This window comes from Castor canadensis, chromosome 3 (assembly GCF_047511655.1).
Source record: "Castor canadensis chromosome 3, mCasCan1.hap1v2, whole genome shotgun sequence".
Classification (NCBI taxonomy): domain Eukaryota; kingdom Metazoa; phylum Chordata; class Mammalia; order Rodentia; family Castoridae; genus Castor; species Castor canadensis.
The window spans coordinates 69916659-69941537 of record NC_133388.1 but is presented as its reverse complement, the minus strand read 5'-3'; the positions used below and the strand labels follow the sequence as shown (position 1 = coordinate 69941537).

Genomic DNA, 24879 nt, shown 5'->3' with positions numbered 1-24879 from the left:
TCGAGTCAGAATGATACAAGGAGCAAAAACTAACGAGAGCGTGTTGATTTCACGGTCCACTTAGGTCATAGTGATAGGCGAATCACTACTCTGGGCCTCCAAAAGGCATCCTCCATTCTGGCTTCAGTCAATTCATTCTCCGGATGAAAGGCCTAAAACGCCACGACCCAAGTTTCACCTCATCTTCAAAAGCCGCTCAGACGCACGTCTGACGCAAGCGCACGTTCGAGACCTCTAGCGCTCAGTGCCCTGCCCCCATTCGGGGCGGGGCCTTGGAACACTCCTCGCTCGAACCCACGAGAGGACCCGTCAGCTTGGCGTGCCAGACCGGAAGGACCCCGGCCGGTGCCCCGGAAGCAGTTGCTGCAACTTCCGGGAGGGGCTTGTACACCTAGTGCGGGAGCTACAGGGCACGGAGACTGCTTGAAGTAGTAGGTGCACCAATATGTCCCGTGGGTCCAGCGCTGGTTTTGACCGCCACATTACCATTTTTTCGCCAGAGGGCCGACTGTACCAAGTAGGTGAGTGAACCGGGGCCTCCTGTGGTCCACCCGAAGTGCCCTGTCATGGTTCGGCCTGGAGCTAGGAGAAGCGGCTTGAGTTTAGTCTGGGGCTAAAGCAGAGCGGGAGCTGGGAAGAGAGAAGGCGGAGGCCGGCTTGAATCCGAGGCGAAAGCCTGGCTCTCTTCACAGCTCGCACAATCAAGAGTTAAGGAAGGTGGGCTGTAATGCTCGCCTCTGTCTTCCCCAGACCCCTTAGTTCCATTGTGGCCTGGGTAGGCCCTCTATCTCACCTTCTCCAAAGAGTTCCTGACCCCCTGACCTCGCAACTAAGACGCCCCCTTTCAGATTTCCTTCTTACTTGACCTGGGGTCAGTTCCACGGAGGTCATTCAGAGACTCCGTTGTGCCAGGAACTGTTGCCGGTCCTGGTACAAAGATACCAAAGCTCGGTGCTGTAAGGGAGTGACGAAAAAGAAAAACGAAAAGTGCCTGCTTTCAAGTGTGTGCAGAGCCCAAGACATCTTTGGGAAGCTGGGAGATGGATCAGAGTCTCGGCTATGTAGTGGTTCTTGAGTCTCACAGCCCTTTTTAGCCCGATCTGTGTAGGGGCGCCTAGAGTTACAGGCGGCTTCTGAGTTGGGGGTGAGGTTGCGTTGTTAGCTATTGCTGAAGAACAGCTTCAGTTAATGAACTGAAATAGTGCCAGGGTTTAGGTTATGATTGTAAGCCCGACCTTTGACCTCTTGCCATAGGGACTTTCATGATAGAAGGGCCTGATTTAAATTTGGTCCAAGAGAGTATTTTGTTGTTTTGTTTTTTGAGTAATTTGCCTTGGCAAAGACAGGCAGTTGCCTTGTTGAAAAATCATAGAGTTGGCCTATAAATGAAGTTTTATTCACCTGTAAATTTTAACAAAAGTGTTAAAGATAACTTTGAATGAAACTGGTCCACTATGACAGTACATAATGTATAAATGTGGCAAGAAATGGTATAATATTGAATAATGGAGTAACTCTTTTAATTCACCTCAGTTCAAAATTATGATCAAAGGTAAGAGACAATAACTGTTTCATTTTTATGTTTTTATTCGTATTAAAGAATTTTGCTATTTTAGACTATTGAATGTTCTATTTTGTGGTTTTTTAGTTTGTAAACAGAAAAGGCCACACTTACACCTCTTTCTTGCTTCTATATACTGCATTGTGAGAAATGGCCATAAAGCATGGTTTTCAATGCTTCCCGTATTTGGTGAGTAGAAAGACTCCATGTAGTGTCTTTTTAGTACCATTTGGTAGAAAACAGGTAGCTCAAAATAAGTTTAATATCTAGACAGAATGATTTTAATCTATGCTGTGTTGAATAGCACACTCTCTATGCTATTCAGGGCATTAATTAGACATTGTCAAGAAAAAGAAAGTGAAAGAATAGTTAGTGTGAGCAAGCAGTATAGTGATGAAGAGTTCAGGTCCTGGGGCCACACCTGAATTCAAGTCCCTGCTGTGCTTGGGCAAGTATATAACCTTAGCTTTTGTTTGCAAAATTGGGCTAGTAATAATTCCTCCTTATATAGTTGTTTTGGGGATTAAATAAGGCAGTGTATGTACAGTGCTTGGTGTGTGTCTGTCAACATACTAAGTGCCCAGTAAATTATTAAATGCCTATTTGGTTATTTGGCTCATTTGCTTGATCTGTTAAATTACTAGCTTTGTAGACATGGACTATTTACCCTTCTTTGAATCCATCCATAGTTAGTTCACCAGTGAAATCTAGGTACTTACTCAATACTGTAAATGATGTGTATTAGTTCATAAACTTTAAAATCCTCCAGAGACAAATCTGAGAATCATGAAGTGCAGGTTGTTAACTTGACAGCTGAAAAATAATATAATGAAAATGGGGTGATGATGAGTGAAGTAAAGGTAATAGAACAGTGAGGATGCTCTTCATTTTTCATAGTTGAGACTCAAAAGATAATTCAGGAGTTGTGGGTATCACTCAGTAGTAGAGCACTTGCCTAGCATGCCCCAAGACCCTGGGTTCTGTCCCTAGCACCTAAAAAAAAAAATGAGTAAATAAATAATCTAAAGTTAATAGAGGTATAAATTTAAAGTTACAATGCCTACCATAATTATAAACATAATTTATAATTGAAAATTACAACATTGACTATTTGTTTCCAGGAAGTAGGGAAAAAGACTTAAAAAAAAAATCTCTACCCAGCTGGAATGGTTGTGTACACCTGTAATCATAGCACTTGAGAGGCTGAAGATGGGTCATGAGTTCAAGGCCAACCTGGGCTACCTAGTAAAACCCTGTCTCAAAAAAATTAAAAGAAAAAAATTTATACCCTTTAGAAACTATTGAAAATTTTTTCTAACATGTGTATGTAAATTGTGTGTGCTCAGACATGTGTTAGAAATTGTAGAACATCTGTTCGAAATTTAATTTTAACCAAATACAGTAGCTTCTAGCTACTTGGGAGTCAACAATTGGGAGGATAGCAGTTTGAGGCCAGCCTGGGCAAAAAATTCCCCAGATCCCATCTCAGCCATTAAAAAGCTAGGTATGGTGGTGCTACTCATTACAGTGATTCTGGAAGCATAAATTGTATTATGATCCAGGCTGACCAGGCCATAAAAGTGAGTCTCTGTTTGAAAAATAAAAGCAAAAAGGGTTGGAGGTATGACTCAAGTGGTAGAGCGCCTACCTAGCAAGAGTGAGGCCCTGAGTTCCCCAATATCAAAAAAAAAAAAAAAAAAAAAAAAAAAAAACTAATTTCAGGAATCCCGCAAGTTACCAATGAGGAAACTGGGAAGCCTAGCTACTTTTAGTGTCCCTCCCCACCACCCCCATTCCACTTACTGATCCTTTGCTGCATAGATCTACCAAGGGAGGAGAGAATCAATCACTTACTTGGATTTGCCTACCTGGTAGAAGCAAGCACTGTCTGGTTGCTTCTGAGAAGGAGCATGCCATTAGGTAACTCAGAAGTGAACAAGTAAAAAATTGAAAAGGACAGTTTCTAAGTAAAATGGAGAAATAACATTGGGTATATGCCAGAATTCTGAGTTCAACACCAACTAAACTATGAAAACTTTCTTCATTTGTTAGGTAGAGGTAATTCCACCTGGCTTATAGAGTTGTAAGGATTTTTGAGTTAATAGACACAAAGCACTTTGAATATTGCTCAGCATGTGCTAAGCACTCACATGTTTTTGTGATCAGTGCTGTCAAGAAACAAGTAGCTAATACAAATGGAGTCAGAAGTTTCATAAATACATGAGCTGAGAAATATAGTCATATGTCACTTAACAGTGGTGATGCAGTCTGAGAAATACCTAGTTAGTTGATCTCATCATGTGCATAGACATCATAGAGTGTCCATATAGATATACATGGGAGAGTGTGTGTGTGTGTGTGTGTAGAGAGAGAGAATAAGAGAGAATGAGAATATCTTTTTGGGGGAGCAATATTGTGGTTTGATCTTAGGGCCTTGCACTTGGTAAGCCGGTACTCTACAATTTGAGCCACTTCCCTAGTCCTACAATGATTTTATTTATTTATTTATTTATTTACTGTAGTATGGGAGTTTGAACACCTTGAGCCACTCCACTAGACCCATTTTTATGTTGGGTTTTTTTGAGATAGAGTCTCGAGAGCTATTTGCCCGGGATGGCTTCAAACCATGATCCTCCCGATCTCTGCCTCCTGAGTAGCTAGGATTATAGGCGTGAGCCACTGGTGCCTGGCTTATTTGTTTATTCGTTTTGCAGTACTAGGGTTTGAACTCAGTCTTTGCTTTCTAGGCAGGCACTCTACCACACCACTTGAGTCATGCCCCAAGCGCCCTCCTTCCCCCTTTTTTTTTTTTGAGATGGGGTCTTGCTCTGTAGCTCAGGCTGGTATTGAACTCACTCTGAGGCCAGGTGGGCCTCCAACTTGCAATCTTCCTGCCTCAACTTCCCTGGTACTGGGATTATAGAAGTGCACCACCATGCCCAGCTTTCATAGTGTTCTTACACAAACTAACATGGCTATTACATCAGTAGGTGACATAATCTTGAAGGACCACCTTTGTATGTAGTCTTTTGGTGACTGAAATGTATTTAGGCAGCACATGATTATATTTGCCTCTTTCGCCAAAAAAAAAAAAAAAAAAAACTTTTTCTTTAATGGAACACTTCACAAATTTGAATGTTGTCCTTGCACAATACCCATGCTAATCTTCTCTGTATTGTTCCAGTTTTAGTATATGTGCTGTCGATGTGAGCATAACAAATCTTATCTTAAAGCAGTGTTTCTCAAATCCAGACTTTTCATACCCTCTTCATTGTGATTTGAAATTAATGTGAGGTCTGGCAATGTAGCTCAGTGGCCTAACATATGCAAGGCCCAGGGGCCTGGGGCCAATCCCCAGCACTACATAAAAAAGAGAAGAAAGAACAAGGAAGGAGCATCTTGGCTGTTTCCATAACTTGGCTATTGTGAGTAGTGCTGCAATAAACATGGGTGTACAGGTGCCTCTGGAGTAACCTGTGTCACAGTCTTTTGGGTATATCCCCAAGAGTGGTATTGCTGGATCAAATGGTAGATCAATGTTTAGCTTTTTAAGTAGCCTCCAAATTTTTTTCCAGAGTAGTTGTACTAGTTTACATTCCCACCAACAGTGTAAGAGGGTTCCTTTCTCCCGCACATCCTCCCCAACACCTGTTGGTGGTGGTGTTGCTAATGATGGCTATTCTAACAGGGGTGAGGTGGAATCTTAGTGTGGTTTTAATTTGCATTTCCTTTATTGCTAGAGATGGTGAGCATTTTTTCATGTGTTTTTTGGCCATTTGAATTTCTTCTTTTGAGAAAGTTCTGTTTAGTTCACTTGCCCATTTCTTTATTGGTGCATTAATTTTGGGAGAATTTAGTTTTTTAAGTTCCCTATATATTCTGGTTATCAGTCCTTTGTCTGATGTGTAGCTGGCAAATATTTTCTCCCACTCTGTGGGTGTTCTCTTCAGTTTAGAGACCATTTCTTTTGATGAACAGAAGCTTTTTAGTTTTATGAGGTCCCGTTTATCTATGCCCTCTCTTTGTTGTTATGCTGCTGGGGTTCCATTGAGAAAGTTCATACCTATACCTACTAACTCCAGAGTAGTTCCTACTCTTTCCTGTATCAACTTTAGAGTTTGTGGTCTGATATTAAGATCCTTGATCCATTTTGAGTTAATATTGGTATAGGGTGATATACATGGATCTAGTTTCAGTTTTTTGCAGACTGCTAACCAGTTTTCCCAGCAGTTTTTGTTGAAGAGGCTGCTATTTCTCCATCGTATATTTTTAGCGCCTTTGTCAAAGACAAGTTGGTTATAATTGTGTGGCTTCATATTTGGATCCTCTATTCTGTTCCACTGGTCTTCATGTCTGTTTTTGTGCCAGTCCATGCTGTTTTTATTGTAATATAGTTTGAAGTCAGGCATCGTGATACCTCCAGCATTGTTCTTTTGACTGAGTATTGCCTTGGCTATTCGTGGCCTCTTGTGTTTCCATATAAATTTCACGGTAGATTTTTCAATCTCTTTAATGAATGTCATTGGAATTTTGATGGGAATTGCATTAAACATGTAGATTACTTTTGGGAGTATAGACATTTTTACTATGTTGGTTCTACCAATGCCCCACTACCGACGAATGGATCAAGAAAATGTGGTATCTATACACAATGGAATTTTATGCAGCCATGAAGAAGAACGAAATGTTACCATTCTCTGGTAAATGGATGGAGTTGGAGATCATCATTCTGAGTGAGGTTAGCCTGGCCCAAAAGACCAAAATTGTATGTTCTCCCTCATATGCAGACATTAGATCAAGGGCAAACACAACAAGGGGATTGAACTTTGAGCACATGATAAAAGCACGTGCACACAAGGGAGATTTGAGGATAGGTAAGACACCTAAAAAATTAGCTAGCATTTGTTGCCCTTAACTCAGAGAAACTAAAGCAGATACCTTAAAAGCAACTGAGGCCAGTAGGAGAAGGGGACCAGGAACTAGAGAAAAGGTTGGATCAAAAAGAACCTAGAAGGTAACACATGCACAGGAAATCAATGTGAGTCAAATCCCTGTATAGCTGTCCTTATCTCAACTAGTAAAAACCCTTTTTCCTTCCTATTATTGCTTATACTCTCTCTTCAACAAAATTAGAGATAAGAGCAAAATAGTTTCTGCCAGGTATCGAGGGGGTGGGGGGGAGAGGGAGGGGGCGGAGTGGGTGGTAAGGGAGGGGGTGGGGACGGGGGAGAAATGACCCAAGCATTGTATGCACATATGAATAATAAAAAAAATTAAAATTAAAAAAAAAAGAAGGAAGGAGAGAAGGAGAAAGAAATGAAGAGACGGAGGGAGGAAAGAAGAAAGGGAGGAATGAAGGAAGGGGAGAGAGGGAGGGAGAAGAAAGAACTTATGTGTGTGTACATACATGTCTATACCAAAAAAGGCATGGGATCAAACCCTTTTATATTTTCAAAACTCATGTTGTTCTCCCCAACCCTTGTTCAATGCCAGGACTTCTAATGATCCTACTCTCTTGAGGATCACTGTTTTAAAAAATAAAATATTAGGAAACACTATGAAATGAACCATACTTTCTGATGTAGTCTAGAGTTTAGGGAAAGGCAGAATAAAAAGCCTTTAAAGATCTTAATAACAAAGTTTTCAAAGTCACATAGAATTGAAATGGTGATCTACTTGCCTTAGTAGGATATCAGCGGTTGGTTGGTTTGTTTTAATGGGACTGGGATTTGAACTGCGGGCTTCGCACTTGCAAAGCAGGTGCTCTACCAGTTGAGCCATTCCTCCAGTCCATTTTGCTCTAGTTAATTTGGAAATGGGTTCTCAAACATTTTTCTGGGCTGGCCTCGAACCATGATCCTTCCTGTTTCAACCTCCCAAGTAGGTAGGATTACAGGCATGAGCCACCAGCGCCTGTCTTGAATATCTCATTTTTTTAATAACCAAACTTTGTTTTTTTTATTTTTCCGGCTTGTGTTTATATAGGGGGAACATTAAATTTATATCCCAAAACTCAGTGCAACACTTTAAACAAAGTTATGAGTGGGAAAAGACTTGAGTTGGATTCCTAATAATTGGTAGCACCTTAGAAATCTTAGATAATATGTAAAACTTGTGCATCACAATCTGAACTGCTCACACTGTCATCTGTTGTCTTGTATCTTGAACTTTTGGTATAGTACCTTTTCTTACCCTCTGTTTTTTACCTAGTGTTATATAAATGAATCTCAAAGAAGTTGAGGAAATGCTGGGGAAATTGTAGGGAAGGAGGCAAAGTAAGTAAGAGATTCCTGTGAAAAATAATCTGTGTACAAAACAGGCATTACCTATTTTGTTTGAGAGCAAGAAAGCAATTTGCATACTAACCTAATGGTTTATTGCTAGGTAGAATGATATGAAACTACTGGTGTTTGACCATTTTTTAATACATAAAAATGGCAAGTTCTCTCCTTTTTTTTTTCTGGTGGAACTGGAATTTGAACTCATGCTTGCTAAGCAGGCCCTCTGCCACTTGGGCCACTCCATCAGCCCTGTTTTGTGTTAGGTTTTTTTGAGATAGGGTCTCCCGAACTATTTCCCCAGGTTGTCTTCACACCTCAATATTCCTGATCTCTCTGAGTAGCTAATATTACAGGTATGAGCTGCTGGCACCTGGCTTAAAAATGGCAATTTTATGTGGTGCAACCTAATATTCATTTTAGGTTTTTTACTACATATTTAAGTTAAAATTTAGAATATTGGAGGCTTGAGGTTGTATATAATCCATTATTATTTTACCCATTTTAAAAAACGAGAAGTGGGCTTATTTTCTTCCATAATGTTGAACAATCAAGAACAGATTAACAAATGGTATTGGTCTTAATGAGGTTGTGAAATTTTAGTCAACACCAATATTTGAATTCTGACTTTAAAAAAATAAATATGCCTTTAAAATGCCCATAAACTGTTCTATTTTTTCTTTTTTTTTTCCCTTATGTAAAATCTTTATTTTTTTTATTGTTTTATTATTCATATGTGCATACAATGCTTGGGTCATTTCTCCCCCCTGCTCTCACCCCCTCCCTTACCACCCACTCCGCCCCCTCCCTCTCCCCTCCACCCCATCAATACCCGGCAGAAACTGTTTTGCCCTTATCTCTAATTTTGTTGAAGAGAGAGTATAAGCAATAATAGGAAGGAACAAGGGTTTTTGCTAGTTGAGATAAGGATAGCTATACAGAGAGTTGACTCCATAAACTGTTCTATTTTTTTCTTAATCAGACTTTCATGTTGCTCACCTCTATTTGAAGTACTGTTAGAAGGAAAGAGTAGGAAATACTCTTGAGTTAGTGGGTATAGGTAAGAACTTTCTCAGTGGAACCCCAGCAGCACAGCAACTAAGAGAGAGCATAGATAAATGGGACTTCATAAAACTAAAAATCTTCTGCTCAACAAAATTAATAGTCTCTAAACTGAAGAGAACACCCACAGAGTGGGAGAAAATATTTGCCAACTATACATCAGACAAAGGACTGATAACCAGAATATATAGGGAACTTAAAAAACTAAATTCTCCCAAAATTAATGAACCAATAAAGAAATGGGCAAGTGAACTAAACAGAACTTTCTCAAAAGAAATTCAAATGGCCAAAAAACACATGAAAAAATGCTCACCATCTCTAGCAATAAAGGAAATGCAAATTAAAACCACACTAAGATTCCACCTCACCCCTGTTAGAATAGCCATCATTAGCAACACCACTAACAACAGGTGTTGGTGAGGATGCTGGGAAAAAGGAACCCTCTTACACTGTTGGTGGGAATGTAAACTAGTACAACTACTCTGGAAAAAAATTTGGAGGCTACTTAAAAAGCTGGACATTGATCTACCGTATGATCCAGCAATACCACTCTTGGGGATATACCCAAAAGACTGTGACACAGGTTACTCCAGAGGCACCTGCACATCCATGTTTATTGCAGCACTACTCACAATAGCCAAGTTATGGAAACAGCCAAGATGCCCCACCACTGACGAATGGATCAAGAAAATGTGGTATCTATACACAATGGAATTTTATGCAGCCATGAAGAAGAATGAAATGTTATCATTCGCTGGTAAATGGATGGAATTGAAGAACATCATTCTGAGTGAGGTTAGCCTGGCCCAAAAGACCAAAAATCGTATGTTCTCCCTCATATGCGGACATTAGATCAAGGGCAAACACAACAAGGAGATTGAACTTTGATGACAAGATAAAAGCGAGAGCACACAAGGGAGGTGTGAGGATAGGTAAGACACCTAAAAAACTTGATAGCATTTGTTGCCCTCAACGCAGAGAACTAAAGCAGATACTTTAAAGCAACTGAGGCCAATAGGAGAAGGGGACCAGGAACTAGAGAAAAGGTTAGTTCAAGAAGAATTAACTTAGAAGGTAACACACATGCACAGGAAATCAATGTGTGTCAATGCCCTGTATAGCTATCCTTATCTCAACTAGTAAAAACCCTTGGTCCTTCCTATTATTGCTTATACTGTCTCCTCAACAAAATTAGAGATAAGGGCAAAATAGTTTCTGCCACGTAGCGAGGGGGTGGGGGGGAGGGGAAGGGAGCAGGGGGAAGGGAGGAGAAATGACCCAAACATTGTATGCACATGTGAATAAAATAAAAATTAAAAAAAAAAAAGGCTGGGGGCATAGCTCAAGTGGTAGAGCACCTGCTTAACAAGCATGAGGCCCTGAGTTCAAACCCCAGTACCACCCAAAAAGAAAAAAATAATTCAAAAGTTTAATATTGGGGAGGGGGTCTATCTTTTGTGTATTTACCTTTCACATTATTTGAGCAATAAGAAAGTATTCATTTAGTGCAGAAGTGGCAGGCACAATGCCGACATAGAACAGGTAAGTTATACCAGTGAGTGAAAAGGCTAGGTAAGATGTACTAATGGGACCTGTAGGAAAGTGCAAAACACTTTCCCAGAGTCCTGGGTAATTTTTGCTCTGTAGAACAATTGCTATGTGGGAATGAAGGTCAAGTGTTACCAGAACATTTTCCTTAGAAAAACAAACTCCTGATTTTGTTTAATGTGATCTCTTTCTTTTTTGTTAATTAAAATGATTCTATGAAATTGCATATTTTTTTACTACTTTTTTCCTTGTCAACAATACTTACTTGCCTAGGATTCTTTTTTCCCTTTACTTTGTAATAATCTTTTTTGGGGGGCAACACTGAGCCCCCAAAACGCAGGGCCTCACGCTGACTAGGCAAGCACTCTTACCACTTGAGCCAGTCTACCAGTCCTGGGATTATTATTTTTTTTTATCTTTTTATTTAGTAGAACAAGAGGGGTTTGATTATAATACTGCCATAGGAAAACCTTGCATTCTAAACCAAGGAGAGTAAGATAGGTTGGGTCAGTGACCAACCTTTAATAGAGTATCGACTGGTTTCAAGTGAACTTTTAAATTACCATAGTTCCTTCCTTCCTTATTTGGACAATCAAAATGGAAGAGACTTGAGGGGTAAGGGCAGACTTTGGCTAGGTAGAGATATGGGCCAGAGGGCATTCTGGTCAGAGCATTAAGAAGCAAAAAAATGGGTAGGAGAAAGATGAAGGCCTATAAACAAAAAGTTTAATGTAAGAGGAAAGTTGCTAACTATTATAAACCAGTACCCACTCCATAGGTAGAATATTTTATAGGTCAAAATTGTTTTCTAGTCTGGCAGTGGTTGCTCAACACCTGTAATTCTAGCTTGGGAGGCTGAGATCCAGAGGATCTCTGTTCCAGCCTAGTCCAGGCAAAAAAGTTTGAAGACCCCATCTCAACAGAAAAAAGCTGGATATGATTATACATGCCTGTCATCTCAATAATGGTTGGAGGCAGAAAATAGAGGAGGATGTGTTCCAGGCTGGCCTGGACAAAAAGAGAGATACTATCTCCAAAATAACCAAAGCAAAAAGGGCTGGAGGTGTAGGTAAAGCGGTAAGGAGGTACAGCACCTGCATAGCAAGCACAAAATCTGGTTGGGGGGAGTGGGGAAGCAGATTGGCGACACAGGATGGACACAAGACATGTTCTAAACAATTAGATAAAAAACAGGAAACAAACAATTGAAAATATAGTACTGAAATTTAAGTGAGGTCAAGCATAGTGACCCAGATGCAAGAATCATCTGTATAGAAATGATCTTAATATTTTCTTTCTGTCTTTATAATCCCTATATCTATAGTGATAACCCGTCTTTCACTTCTGATACTGGTAATTTGTGTTCTTCCTTATCTTTTTGATTAGCTTGGGGTTTGTATTAGTTTCCTGTGGCTGCTTTAACAAATTACCACCACAGTTGATGGCTTAAAACAACACAAATTTATTCTCTCATAGTTCCAGAGGCCAGAAGTCCAAAGTCAGTATTACTGGCCAGAAATCAAGGTACTGGACAGGGCTATACTCCCTCTAGAGGCTCTAGGAGAAAATTCCTGCTTCGCAGTTATACTTCAGGAGCTGCCAGCAATTCCTAAGCTTGTGATCTTATTCTTATTGTTAAATTTCTGTCTGCCTCAATTGTAAAGATACACTTGATTGTATTTAGGACCTACCAGGATACTCTTCCCTATCTCAAGATTCTTAATGATAGCTGCAAAGACCTCCCCCTTTTTGCTGTAATAAGGTAATGTTCATAGGTTCAAGGATTAGGACGTGGATCTCTTGGGAAGCCATTTTCTAGCCTACTACAGGTTATATAATTCTGTTGTTTTTGTTCAGAAAACCAGCTTTGCTGATTGATTTCAAGAACAGTCTGCTTCCAAGCTCACTGGGGTTCTTAGCAGAGTTCATTTCTTTTGCTATAGAGTGGAGGACCTTCTTTCTAGCTATTGTAAGGAGACCATGTACTATTTCAAGCCTACAATAAGAATCTCTGGATTTAATCTACTAGCAAGACAGTCTTATATAATGTTGCCAGGAAAATAAAATCTCATCACCTTTGCCTTATTCTGCTAGGAGGAGGCTACAGGTTCTGCCCACACTCTGGGAGGGTATTACACAAAAGGTGTAACTACTACCAGTTGTCAGAGATTGGAGGGGAAGGAAGGCCACATTAGAGTCATGTTTGTAACAGCAATAAAATTCTCTCTGCTGTCCTAGCTGCACACTCTAAGTTTTGATATTGATATTAATAAAAATATTTTTAAATTTCTTCTGAAAGTTCTGTGACCTATACTTGAAGACCCATGGAACATTTAGAAGTTTGGGGGAAGGGTTGTTTGTCTTTTTTTTTTTGTTTTAAATGTGATCAGAGTTTGAACTCAGGCCTTCACACCTGCAAAGCAGGCACTGTATTTCTTGAGCCACACCTCCAGTCTATTTTGCTTTGGTTATTTTTGGAGATGGGGTCTCCCAAACTATTTGCCCAGACTGACCTTGAACCACAATCCTCCCAATTTTAGCCTCCTAAGTAGCTAGGATTATAGGCATGAACTACCAGCACCCAGTTTAGAATTATATTTTTTAAATTGTCAGATATTTAGGGATTATTGAATTTTTACTGAGACTTACAGCCTAGAATATCATCTGTTTTGGTAAATGGGTCATGTGCATAGGGAAAGAAGGATTGCATTTATTTCTTCAGTTATTGGCAATAATATTCTACAGATAGCACTAGGTCAAGATGGTTAGTCCTGTGATACAGACTGTGTATGTCTTCTCCCCCCCACCCCCCACTTCTACCAGTTACTGAATGTCAGTGTTAAAATCCTCAGCTATGTGGGGTTAGCCATTTCTCCCTTTAGTTTTGTCAATTTTTCTTTCATATATTTGGAATCTTTTAAGATGCATATACATTTATGATTGTTGTGTCTTTCTTATATTATGAAATATCTTTTTTCTTTTTGCAGTGCTAGAGATTGAACCTACTTGAGTCATGCTATCCATTTTGTATTTTGTTTTTAAGATAGGGTTTCTAACTCTGTCTGTGCTGGCCTCCCTTGTCTCTGCCTCCTAAGATGTGAGATTTCAGGCATGTTCCACCATATCCAGCCCCATTATGAGAAGTCTTTATATCTGTTGATGCTTTTGCTATATTTGGAACATTTGTGAACATTATTTCTTCAGTTTTTTCAACATTTTGCATTTGATGTTGACTCACAAATTCATTATTTTATTCAGTCTATGTTCTCTCTATCTCCTCCTCCTCCCCCTATCCCCCCCCCACCTCTCTGTCTTTGAGATAGGGTCTTGCTCTGTTACCCAGACTGGAGTCTAACTCAATCCTCCTGCCTCAGCCTCTCAAGAGCTGGAATTTTAGGCAGACCTCACAAAATCTGGCCTCTATTTTGGCAGTAGTGGAGTTTGAACTCAGGGCCTCATGCTTGCAAGGCGAGCCAGTCTGCCAGCCCAACAACCTCTCTTCTTAAGACTGAATAATTTCGTTCACTTTCATCTTTATTCTTTCCTTTATTATCTCCATTCTGCAAAATTTCAGTGAATTTTTCTATTTCAAATACTGTATTTTTCTCAATTCTACATTTTCTGTGTCTCTTTTGTCTTTCTCTTCTGAGGTTTTCTGTCTCATTTCATTTTGAGAATATTTTCCATTATGTCATTGAGGATAATGGCTGTTTTAAAATCCTTATCTGCTAATAGATATCTTTGTCATCTTAGCATTGGTCTTTTGAGGATGGATCACATACATTTTGTTTTGTATTTGGTGTTTTAATTTGACTTGTTCTCTTTTTGTGTATGTTGAGTACTTCTAGATTTTAGCCTGGACAGTTTGTAAATGTTATGTAAGCCTTTAGATTCTGTTACATTCCTTCAAAGAGTGTTGGCTTATTTTGTTTTATTCTAGTAGGCAATTAATTTGATTTTATCTCAAGCTACAAAGTCTAGCTCTTGGATGGCATTTCATCTCACTTTAGTTCTTTTATCCTTACTATGGTAGTTGAACATTGCTTTGTAAATGTGCAGCTATGGAATCATACAGAGATTTGGGCAATATTCATACATAGAAGTTGGGACTCGGACTGGAGGTATGGCTCAAGCGGTAGAGCATTTGCTTTGCAAACATGAAGCCCGAAGTTCAAACCTCAAACCCACCAAAAAGAAAAAAAGTTGGTGCTCTCCTTTCTCTTTCTCATTTTCTAGCAGCTACAGTTACCCCACATTGTTCTCTAGTTCTTTAGGCCAAAATGACTTTGCTGTGGGGGTTTAACACTGACTGCTGCCAAAAATGTGTGAAACTCACGCCATACATTCCCTTCCCTAGGTATTGACTCCCTCTACAATCTGACTGGTGTCTTCAGGTGGTTAGTGTTACTTTGCTTAGAGTTTGTAGGGGTTATTTTGTTTTGTTCTTTTCTTGAGAATGGGGATCTTGTTATGTTGCCCAGGCTGATCTAAACTGTGGGCTTAAGCATTCCTTCCACCTCAGCCTCCCAAACAGCTAGGACTACAAGTACAAGTTTGTAGTGTCTAATGCGGAAGATCTTTCTGATAAAAACTTTATGAGCCATATCAGAAACAGAACTGAGAAGCAGTTTCAAAACTGTATTTTTTTCCTTTTTTTTTTTTTTGAAGGGGGGTACCTCACACACCCCCATTCATTTTTGCTTTTAGTTATTTTTTTGACAGAATTTGTGTTTTTGCCTAGTGTAGGTCCTGGGACCAAGATCTTTTCTCTGTGCCTCCTGCATAGCTTAGATACATGCACACACCACCATCCCTCAATTTAATTTGTTGAGATTGGGTCTTGCTAACTTTTTGCCCTAGCTAGCCTCCACCAACTGTGATCCTTCTGATCTCTGCCTCCCAAGTAGCTTGGATTACAGGTATGAGTCACCACTCTGGCATTTTTGGAATTTGGGGGGGGGTGGATTTTTTTGACACTGGGTCTTCTTGTCTGAAACACCTGGGCTCAAGCAATTTTCTTGCCTTAGCCTCCAGAGTAGCTGGGACATGCCACCACAACTAGCTCCTGATTCTAAAGCAGGAATGAAACAAAGGGTATATTATTTAGGGACCTTAGTTCTGCCCAACTAGATGGGATTACAGGTGTGTGCCACTGCACCAGGCTAAAAAACTATTTTTGGAGTTACTTGTAATACAGTAGAATGGTAAAAATTAGCTATTATAATTAACCAATTAAATCTAAAGTAGATTTGAAAATTTCTTCAGTGGTAATTTTTCTTCAGAGATTTTTTTTTTATGTGATTGGGGTTTAAATTAAACACTTTGTGCTTGCAAAGCAGGAACTCTACAGCTTGAGCCACACCTGTAGCCCATTTTGCTCTGGTTATTTTGGAAATGAGATCTCGAGAACTATTTGCCTGTTCTGGCCTCAAACCACAATCTTCTCAGTCTCAGCCTCCAAGTAGCTAGGATGATAGACATGAGTCACTGGTGCCCAGCTTTTCAAAGAATTTTTGTCCCTTTTTTCCTCTCCAATATATATGTATTTAGAAATAGTTAATATATTTATTATACTTCCTGTTAAAGGAAATCCTTTGGTTTTATAGTATATCCCTATATAGAGAGGACAGTGAGGCCTCTCAGAGCCAGTGCCCAGAATAACACTTGAGGACAGAATTTTGAAATTGTTATGTGCCAATAATGTATAAATAATAATTCAAATTTCAAATAATTTTTTTAAATATCTTGGGGTTTTTTTTCCATTTTTCTACAATGAGCATGTATTTTTTTGTTACTTTTTCCTAATTACAAAATATGTTTATTAAGTTAAAATATTACAGAGATAGATAGCACAAGTGATAATTTTCTCTGTAATCTTACCTCTCTAAAGACAGTCATTATCAACTAAACAGCACAGGGCCACAGTAGTTTGTTTTTATGCTACCATTTTGATTTCAATGTTTTAGCCCATGGGACGAATTGTCAGCACCTAAAAGTGAACAAGCTGAAGTTTGTTACAGATAAACTAAACAAACTGTTGAATGTAGTAACATTGCAAAAACCATGATCCAGAGAAATTCATCTTGGTAGAAAAAAAATCAATGCACAGTAACAACACCAATTAAAACCACATGTGGTCAAATTAGTTATTGACCAAAAGTTAACAGAAATATTAAAGAAATTTTAGAGCAGCTATATTTGACCTAGGAAAACCAGACTTGGTAGAAATAATGTCCACAAAACAAATTTAAAATGATAAAACATAATTGATAAAGGTTTGCAATGATCAAAATTAACTAAATTAAAACTTCATTGAAAATTTGGTACTTGAGCCTAATGAAAATTATTTCAGTAAAATGAAAATGGAAAGAAATGGACTTGATTTAATGGTAATTTGTTATCGTGCTTATTATTTTAACTACATGTCTTGGGTGGCATTTCATGTTAGTTCACATAGCTTGACCTCATTCTTTTTATGATTTTATTATTCCATTGCTTAAATCTATGGTAAATTTTTCCATGATTTAAAAAACCTATTTTGTTTTCCAGAATATGCTTTTAAGGCTATTAACCAGGGTGGCCTTACATCAGTAGCTGTCAGAGGAAAAGACTGTGCAGTAATTGTCACACAGAAGAAAGTACCTGTAAGTAGTACTGCCCAAATAGTCCATTATTACAGAACGTAATACAAGAATTTTTCATGAATTTTTACAAGGGTATATTTCTACCTACATACATTAACGTTACTCTTGCTTTGACTCTGCTTTCCTATTAGTCATTCAAGGAGTGGTTATTGAGCATCTATATACAGTTTAGCTGAGTAGACAGAAGTGACATGTTAACTTTGTGGCATGATTATAATAAGCACAATGGAATTTCTAAGTTTTTTGTCTTCCAGGACCTTGGGACTAGTTTGGTTAAGATCACAGGAAACAGATAGAAAAGGAAAAGAGTCTTCATACACCTCTTTAAAATAAAAAAAAATAAAGTTGTTTAACTATAAAACTAACAGAAGATATGTGTCTAGTAACTTTCATTAAATAGTTTAGTTTATTCTTACATTGTATTGTTTTTTCATAACTGCACAGAAACTTGGGTTTTTTTATGATTTTTTTAGCATATAATAGTTGTACAGGGGGATACATTGTGATTTTTACATATGTGTTTAAAATACAATCTTAGTTGGATTTAGCCCTTCCATTGTTCTCCCTCTTACCCCTTCCCCCCCAACTTGGGCTTTTTTTTTTAATTACCCCAATATTTTTGTTCATTAGGACAAATTACTGGATTCCAGCACAGTGACTCACTTGTTCAAGATAACTGAAAACATTGGCTGTGTGATGACCGGAATGACAGGTAATCAACTAGATGTCTCTTGAAATATGTTATTTCCTTAAAATTATTTTTTAGTTTTGTATTAATTTTAAAGTCAGGCTGGAGTACCTCAAGTGGTAGAGTGTCTGCTTAGCAAGTGTGAGGCCCGGAGTTCAAACTCCAGTACCCAAAAATAAATTAATAAATAAAGTCAGGCACTGTTGCTTCACACCTGTAATCTTAACTATTTGCGAGGCTGAGCTAGAAGGAACACAGTTCAAGACCAGACTGGGCAAATAGTTCTCAAGACCCCCATCTCCAAAATAATTACAGTAGAATGGGCTGGAGGTATGGCTCAAGTGGTAGAGCGCCTGCATTGTAAGCATGAAGCCATGAATTCAAACTCCAGTCCTTACCTCACCCAAAAAAAAGTCCTTTCAGTGCCTGATATTCAGGTATAAGTAGATTTACAGTTCTTCCAAGGTTAGTATCAATATTTTGAGAATATTATGAGCTGTCTGTAGTCCAGGCCAGTCTCAAACTTGAGATCCTCCTGCCTCAGCCTCCTGAGTACTAGGATTACAGGTATGTACCACCATGTCCAGCTTGTAAGCTGTTTTGAAATTGTAAGCATAGTGGAATTAGGTCTTTATACTACTGTTAAGGAAACTGAGTTGAGGCCCCCTCATAAATGCTGTATTAGTGGCTTAAGGGGAACTAACTCATATCATGACACTGGTTAAAAGTGGGTGAAAATTACTACAAAAATGACTTTGGGTTTCTATTATCTGAAGTCAAGGAAAAATTCAGGCCTAAAACACAAAGACCAAGAGCGATTATTCTTTCTCAGGCTTGTTCTTTTGGGAGCTAGTAGACATTTGTAGAAATAATTTTGACTACTGATGAATGGGCTCAACATAAAAGGAAAATATGTAGAGTTCCTTTTCCTTTCTTGTGTATTTGTTGCCAAGTCAGTCACTGTTCACTGGTAGGAGAAAAGGCCATAGTGGCTTTCCTTTCCTTAACTCACAATAGAGATGTATTAGATGTAATAGGTAAGTACATATATATGGTAAGGAGATTGGCTTTCAGGTTCGTTATTTCCTTCTTAAGTGGTAAATCTTTGGATTTTTTTTTTTTTTTATGCTATAAGCTGATAGCAGGTCCCAGGTACAGAGGGCACGCTATGAGGCAGCTAACTGGAAATACAAGTATGGCTATGAGATTCCTGTGGACATGTTGTGTAAAAGAATTGCTGATATTTCTCAAGTCTACACACAGAATGCTGAAATGAGGCCACTTGGTTGTTGTAAGTATGCTTAGAAGTCTTCCAAATAATTAGTGAATTGTAATTACGTTAAGAGAGCACGTATAAAAATATTTAAGTAACACTTGGGTTCCCTGGAGTCTTAATTGGTATCTTTTAAATTAAAAAAAAAAAAAAAAACGTGGGCTGAGTACATGGCTCAAGCAGTAGAGAGCTTGCCTAACATGTACAGGGTCCTATTGCAAAAAGAAGAAGAGAGAAAAAGGACAAGAAAATAGTCCTTGGTCAAATAAATTTAAGAATGATTGAGTTAAATAGGTCAGTCTACAACAGGACATTGAACATTTCAGAGCCTTCAATGATGCTGTTGTTCATTATTTGTTTCCAAAAGAGATAAACAAAAATGTCCTCCAAATTTATTTGTTCAGGTAGCATGATAAAGGATTGGGGTTTAAATTAGACAAGCTTTGGGTAGTAGCAATGATAAGAAAAATTGTTTGTAAATTGTGTTTGTAATGTTCAAACTGTTAAAAATCTGTAGTATAACCTTGCAAATGAGAAATTTATCTGTGGTGATAAACCTATATTTTGTTTATCAGTTTTCTTAAAACATCCTAAAGTTGATGGTGAAAGTAATGATTAACAACATCTGTGATACTACCAAGAAAGGAGAAACTCTGTTGTATAAAGGTAGAAGATATTTAATTAGGGTCTTCTTTTTAGGTATGATTTTAATTGGTATAGATGAAGAACAAGGACCTCAGGTGTACAAGTGTGACCCTGCAGGCTACTACTGTGGGTTTAAGGCTACAGCAGCAGGAGTCAAACAAACTGAGTCAACCAGCTTCCTTGAAAAAAAAGTGAAGAAGAAATTTGACTGGACATTTGAGCAGACAGTGGAAGTAAGTCAACAAAAGCAACTGACTATAAAAAGAAATTTTAAAAACCTCGCAGAACAATGAGAATATTTGCATACTAACAGTCTCCAAGGGCTATCCCAGGTTTTCTCCTGAGATTCAAGTTTAGAAGCTTATGATAAAATTGATATCATTCATCAGACTTGGGAAAATAAAAATGCTTATAGTCACTTAATTCCTATTTTAGTTCATAATGTATTTAAAATGACTTTCAACAGACACATATAAGTAAAAATAGGTTCGAAGTCTTGCATGGGTTGAGAGATTCAAATTAGGTTTAAATCTGATAACAAAAGTAAAAAAGGTTAGGAGTCAGTAAGACTGCTTTTATGGTCCTAAAGAAAATAGCCACATACCAGATTCTCCCTGAAGCAAATTTTTCTAGTAAAAGAATATGTTCATAGAATATCTTGGCAAAAAGATAGATATATATGTAAAAATAGAGCTAACTTTTTCCGTGGTTCTTAAGGGAGATTATTTATTGTGGTTTGGAATTTTAAATTGACAAAACAAGTTGAAATTTTCCTTTTTTTAATTTTATTGTATCGTTTTTACGTTTATGTGTATACATTATTTAGGCTACCTCCCTCTAGTTATGAAATTCTAACACAACTAATTAGTACTCTTAGACTGTAAATGGGCCTCTTTTATACTATCAAGAAATTAAAACCAGACTGGGGGTGTAGCTCAGTGGTAGAGTGCTTGCCTAGCATTCATGAGGCCCTGAGTTCAGCCCCCAGCACCTAAATAAATGAGTAAGTAAATAAATAATAAACCTTAGTAGAGTTTTGGATATAAGGACATGGGATTAAAGCCCTTCTAGGACTTGGGATGTGACTCAAGTAGTATCGTTCCTGCCCAGCAGGTGCAAGGCCCTGTACCACTAAAAAAAAGATTTTCTAAAGCCAGACATGGTGGCAAACACCTGTAATATAGAGAATGATAGCTGTTGGCCAGCCTGGGATAAGTCTTAAAAAAAAAAAATTACTATTTAATACTTATATTTGGTTGGCGGTTTATCTTATAAGAGGAGATGTTAAGTTCTCATCTGGAAGATAGTATGCTTTGTTTAAATGTTTTTTAAGCATTTAAATTTTAAATTCAACAATTAAATTTTAAGTTGTAATTCATAGTTACACTAATTATATCACATATAAAACAACTTAAAGCTTTCTTAAATTGTTACTCTGTAAATTTCTTGAAGGTACAGACTGTATCATTTTTTATCCACTCTCCATTTCACACAGAGTGCTAAGTACGGTGCCTTGCATATAGTGGTCTTCGAGCAAATCACCTTGTATAAATCGTCCTATTTTGTTTGATGTACCTCTTTAATTTATGGCTTGATTTAATAGAAGCAAGTTTATTATTGACAGACAACAGTTTAAAGTTGCTTAAGCAATTTGTTACTAATATGTGGCTTTAGAACTGTGTCACTGAAACAGGGAGCAGAAATGAATAGTTTTGTGATGGACTCATTTTAATGAACTTGAGGTAAGAAAACCATAGAATCTCTGAAAAATATATTTTAATGATTATACTTTTTTCAGACTGCAATTACATGCCTGTCTACTGTCCTATCAATTGATTTCAAACCTTCAGAGATAGAAGTTGGAGTAGTTACAGTTGAAAATCCTAAATTCAGGTGAGTTACATTGTTAGTCATGTATTTAAAGAAGTTTGTCAAGTGCCAAAATTCCAAACTAGAAAGTTGGACACCTTTGAGTCCACCTGTCCTATAACGTGAGATGGGGAGTTGGGAGGGAGGGTTGTTGAACTTTAATTATAGTATTTTTTTTCTTTAGTATCGAGAGATCTGCTTTAAAACTTAACTAGAAAGCTGAACGTGGTGGCTCACATCTGTAATCCCAGCACTTGGGAGGTTGACGCAGGAGAATCCTGAGTTCAGGGCAGCCTGGACTACATAGCAAGAGCTTGTCTCAAAAAAGTAAAAATTGGACTGGAGGTGTGGCTGAAGTGGTAGAGCGCAAGGCCCTGAGTTCAAACCCCAGTATTGCCCAAAAAAAAGCTAATTGAAGGGTTCGGGGTTTAAGCTCAGTGGTAGAGTGCTTGACTAGCATGCCCGAGGCTCTGGATTCTCTATCCCCAGCATTGCAAAAACCAAAAACATTAATTACAGTCTCTTTAAGACAGATTAACAGCCTTTTTCCTTTTTCAGAGTGATTTAGTATCTAACACTAGAGGTGACACAACTTAACTCTCTATATAAGAAGTGAAATAAAACTGGAACTGTAGCTCAGTGATAGAGTGCTTGCCTAGTGTGTACAACACCTTGGCCTCGCCAATAGAAATTCAGTTCCCAAAGTAATAGTTTACAGGTTTTTCAGGTGGGGCTTTGGTTATTCAGTGGTTAAGTGGACCTTTGAAGAGCAATATGAAATACTGATACATATCAGAGTATTCATCCGGAAATCTCCGGAAACTCCAGATTGTGAATATAGCTAATTGAGTTGCAGATGCAGGATGCTTGTGTATTCTTACTGAGTGAGTAACTGGATACACATCAGTTTCTGTGATTCAAATGCATACTTGTTGCTGAACTATCAGTCTGCTCATTTAATCCTCCCAGCAGTCTATGAGGTGGTTTGCATGCAATTAAATCTACAGATGCAGGGAACTATTGGGAGACATTTTAACTGTTTCATATATGTACTCTTAGATCACAGATGTAAGGACACATGATCATGGTTGTGTGTGGAAGGTGATGAACTAAGCCTAACACCTTGAAGACTGTTTCCAGTTTGTTCTTTTTTTTTTTGGTGGGACCAAGGGTTGAACTCAGGGTTTCCCATTTGCAAAGCAGACACCCTATCACTTGAATCACACCTCCAGTCCATTTGTTGGTTATTTTGGAGATGGAGTCTTAAGAACTATTTGCTGGGGCTGGCCTCAAACTGAGATCCTCCTGATCGCAGCCTCCCTATTAGCTAGAATTATATGCATGAGCCGCCATATTTTGCTCTTTTGATTGCCTCCAAGTAAGTGACATAGATGAGTGTCTTAAAAACTCATAGGATTGAGAAATAAGCAATTCAGTGTAGCCTTTCTGTTGTTTGTTCTCTGTGTTTTTGTTTTTGAGAAGGGCTATCACTATGTAGCCCAAGCTGACCTCAAACTCAAGATCCTTCTGCCTCAGCCTCCTGAGTGCTGGGATCACAGGTGTGCATCACCATGCCTGTCAGGTTCCCTTTTTCTTACATATTAAAATTCCAGCAGAAGGAATTTACAAGGCTCTCTAAAGAACCTGCATTAGTTCTTTTTTTTTTTTTTCTGAGAGCTTTTTATTACCTTCTAAATTTTATTTGCACCTAGAGGTGACCCGCTTTCAGTCTATTGAAAGTGTATTCCTTTCCTAATAAACTTTGCAATAACTTTCACTACAAAACAAAAGCCCTTCTGTCATTCATAAATGATAGTGAGTATACCTAAATAGTAATTAGAATATATAGTATTAGTATAAATGACTATATAAACTACTTAATCTTGCCCCAAGTAGCACTAAAAATGTCATTTTAATGAATTTCACTGTTAGAAGTCAACGGTAACAGGTCACATCAACAAGGTTGTAAAGCATCTGATTCCTTTCAAGGCAAATATTTAGAGAATATCTTATGGTCAACATGCACCTGTGGCTAATAGACTATATATAGAATTATAATTTTATTTTCATGAATGGCTGCTGGATCTGAAAAAATACTTTAGGTTTCTCAATGAATTTTCATTCTTAGCTAATGCAAACTTGAATTATACTAGGGATAAAGACATTTTGTCATCCATGCCAAATTGAATAACGTATATACAGTTTAGCTTTACATTATTCTTTGGAAATATTTTCTATCTGGCCTACAGTTAAGGGTTTTATTTCCAAAAGGCCTAATTCTGGATCTGATATTACAAAAGTAAACATTTTTATTCATCATAGATGAAGTTCACATGCTGTCTGGGAATTTTTTCCAAATCTGCTGGAGGACTCAACGGGCTTATAGACTTTGTTGTTATTTTTGGTGGTATTGGAATTTTAACTCAGGGCCTTGAGTTTACTCGAAAGTGCTCTACCACTTGAGCCAGGCCCTCTGGCTCTTTTTTGCTTCAGTTAACTTTTGAATAGGGTCTCAAATTTATGCTTGGGCTGGCCTGAACTGTGTTCCTTGTATTCAGACTTCCCACATAGCTGGGATGACAGGTGTGTGCCACAGCATCCAGCTTTTTTATTGATTGAGATGTGGGCTCACAAATTTTTTACCTGGGATGTTCTCGAACTACCATCCTCCTGATCGCTGCCTCCTAAGTAGCTAGAATTGCAGACATGAGCCACAGCACCTGGCTAGATTTTTTAAAAGATTGGTTATAAATTGATAGTTGTTAAGTTGGATGATAGGTACATGGGAGTTCATTGTGCTATCTTACTTTGGTATATGCTTAAAATTTTCCAGAATAAAAAACATTTAAGTAAACAGTTGTGGTTTTTACCCTTTTGCCTTCTAGGATTCTTACAGAAGCAGAGATTGACGCTCATCTTGTTGCTCTAGCAGAGAGAGACTGAGCTTGTCATTAGTTTACTACATCCATGATGCCACTTGCCTCTGTTTGGTAACAGCAAACCACCATTTTAGAGGTCCCTGGATTGAAAAAGGATCCTCTCCCACTCCTGCTACCACTGAAGTTGTTAGGACTCTGTATAAGTAAAACCAGTGCTTTTGGAAAATAATTGCATCCTGTCTTTTTTACCTCCAGTTTTTAGTATTAAACCTTTAGTACATGCAGATTGCTAAGTATTCCATATTCAAGTTTTCTTGACTTAAGTAACTTAACCCAAAATTCAAACTAGCAGTATGGCATAATTGATAGATGACTTCGAAGCCATCTCTGACTGTAATCTGGCATGTGAGACAAGCCTTTTCTTTTATTCCT

The 24879-nt window shown here is 38.1% G+C and overlaps 1 protein-coding gene and 1 pseudogene across 1 annotated transcript; one reads left to right on the top strand and one right to left on the bottom strand.

The window, feature by feature from the left end:
• Positions 1-336: 336 nt before the first annotated feature.
• On the top strand, positions 337-24676 carry Psma6 (proteasome 20S subunit alpha 6). Its single transcript, XM_020180776.2, has 7 exons — positions 337-521; positions 16999-17093; positions 17724-17805; positions 18917-19072; positions 19754-19932; positions 21498-21592; positions 24454-24676. The coding sequence occupies exons 1-7, from the start codon at positions 446-448 to the stop codon at positions 24509-24511; spliced, it is 741 nt and encodes a 246-aa protein (XP_020036365.1). The 5' UTR covers positions 337-445; the 3' UTR covers positions 24512-24676.
• LOC141422055 (U6 spliceosomal RNA) lies at positions 4659-4775 on the bottom strand (annotated as a pseudogene).
• Positions 24677-24879: the final 203 nt, after the last annotated feature.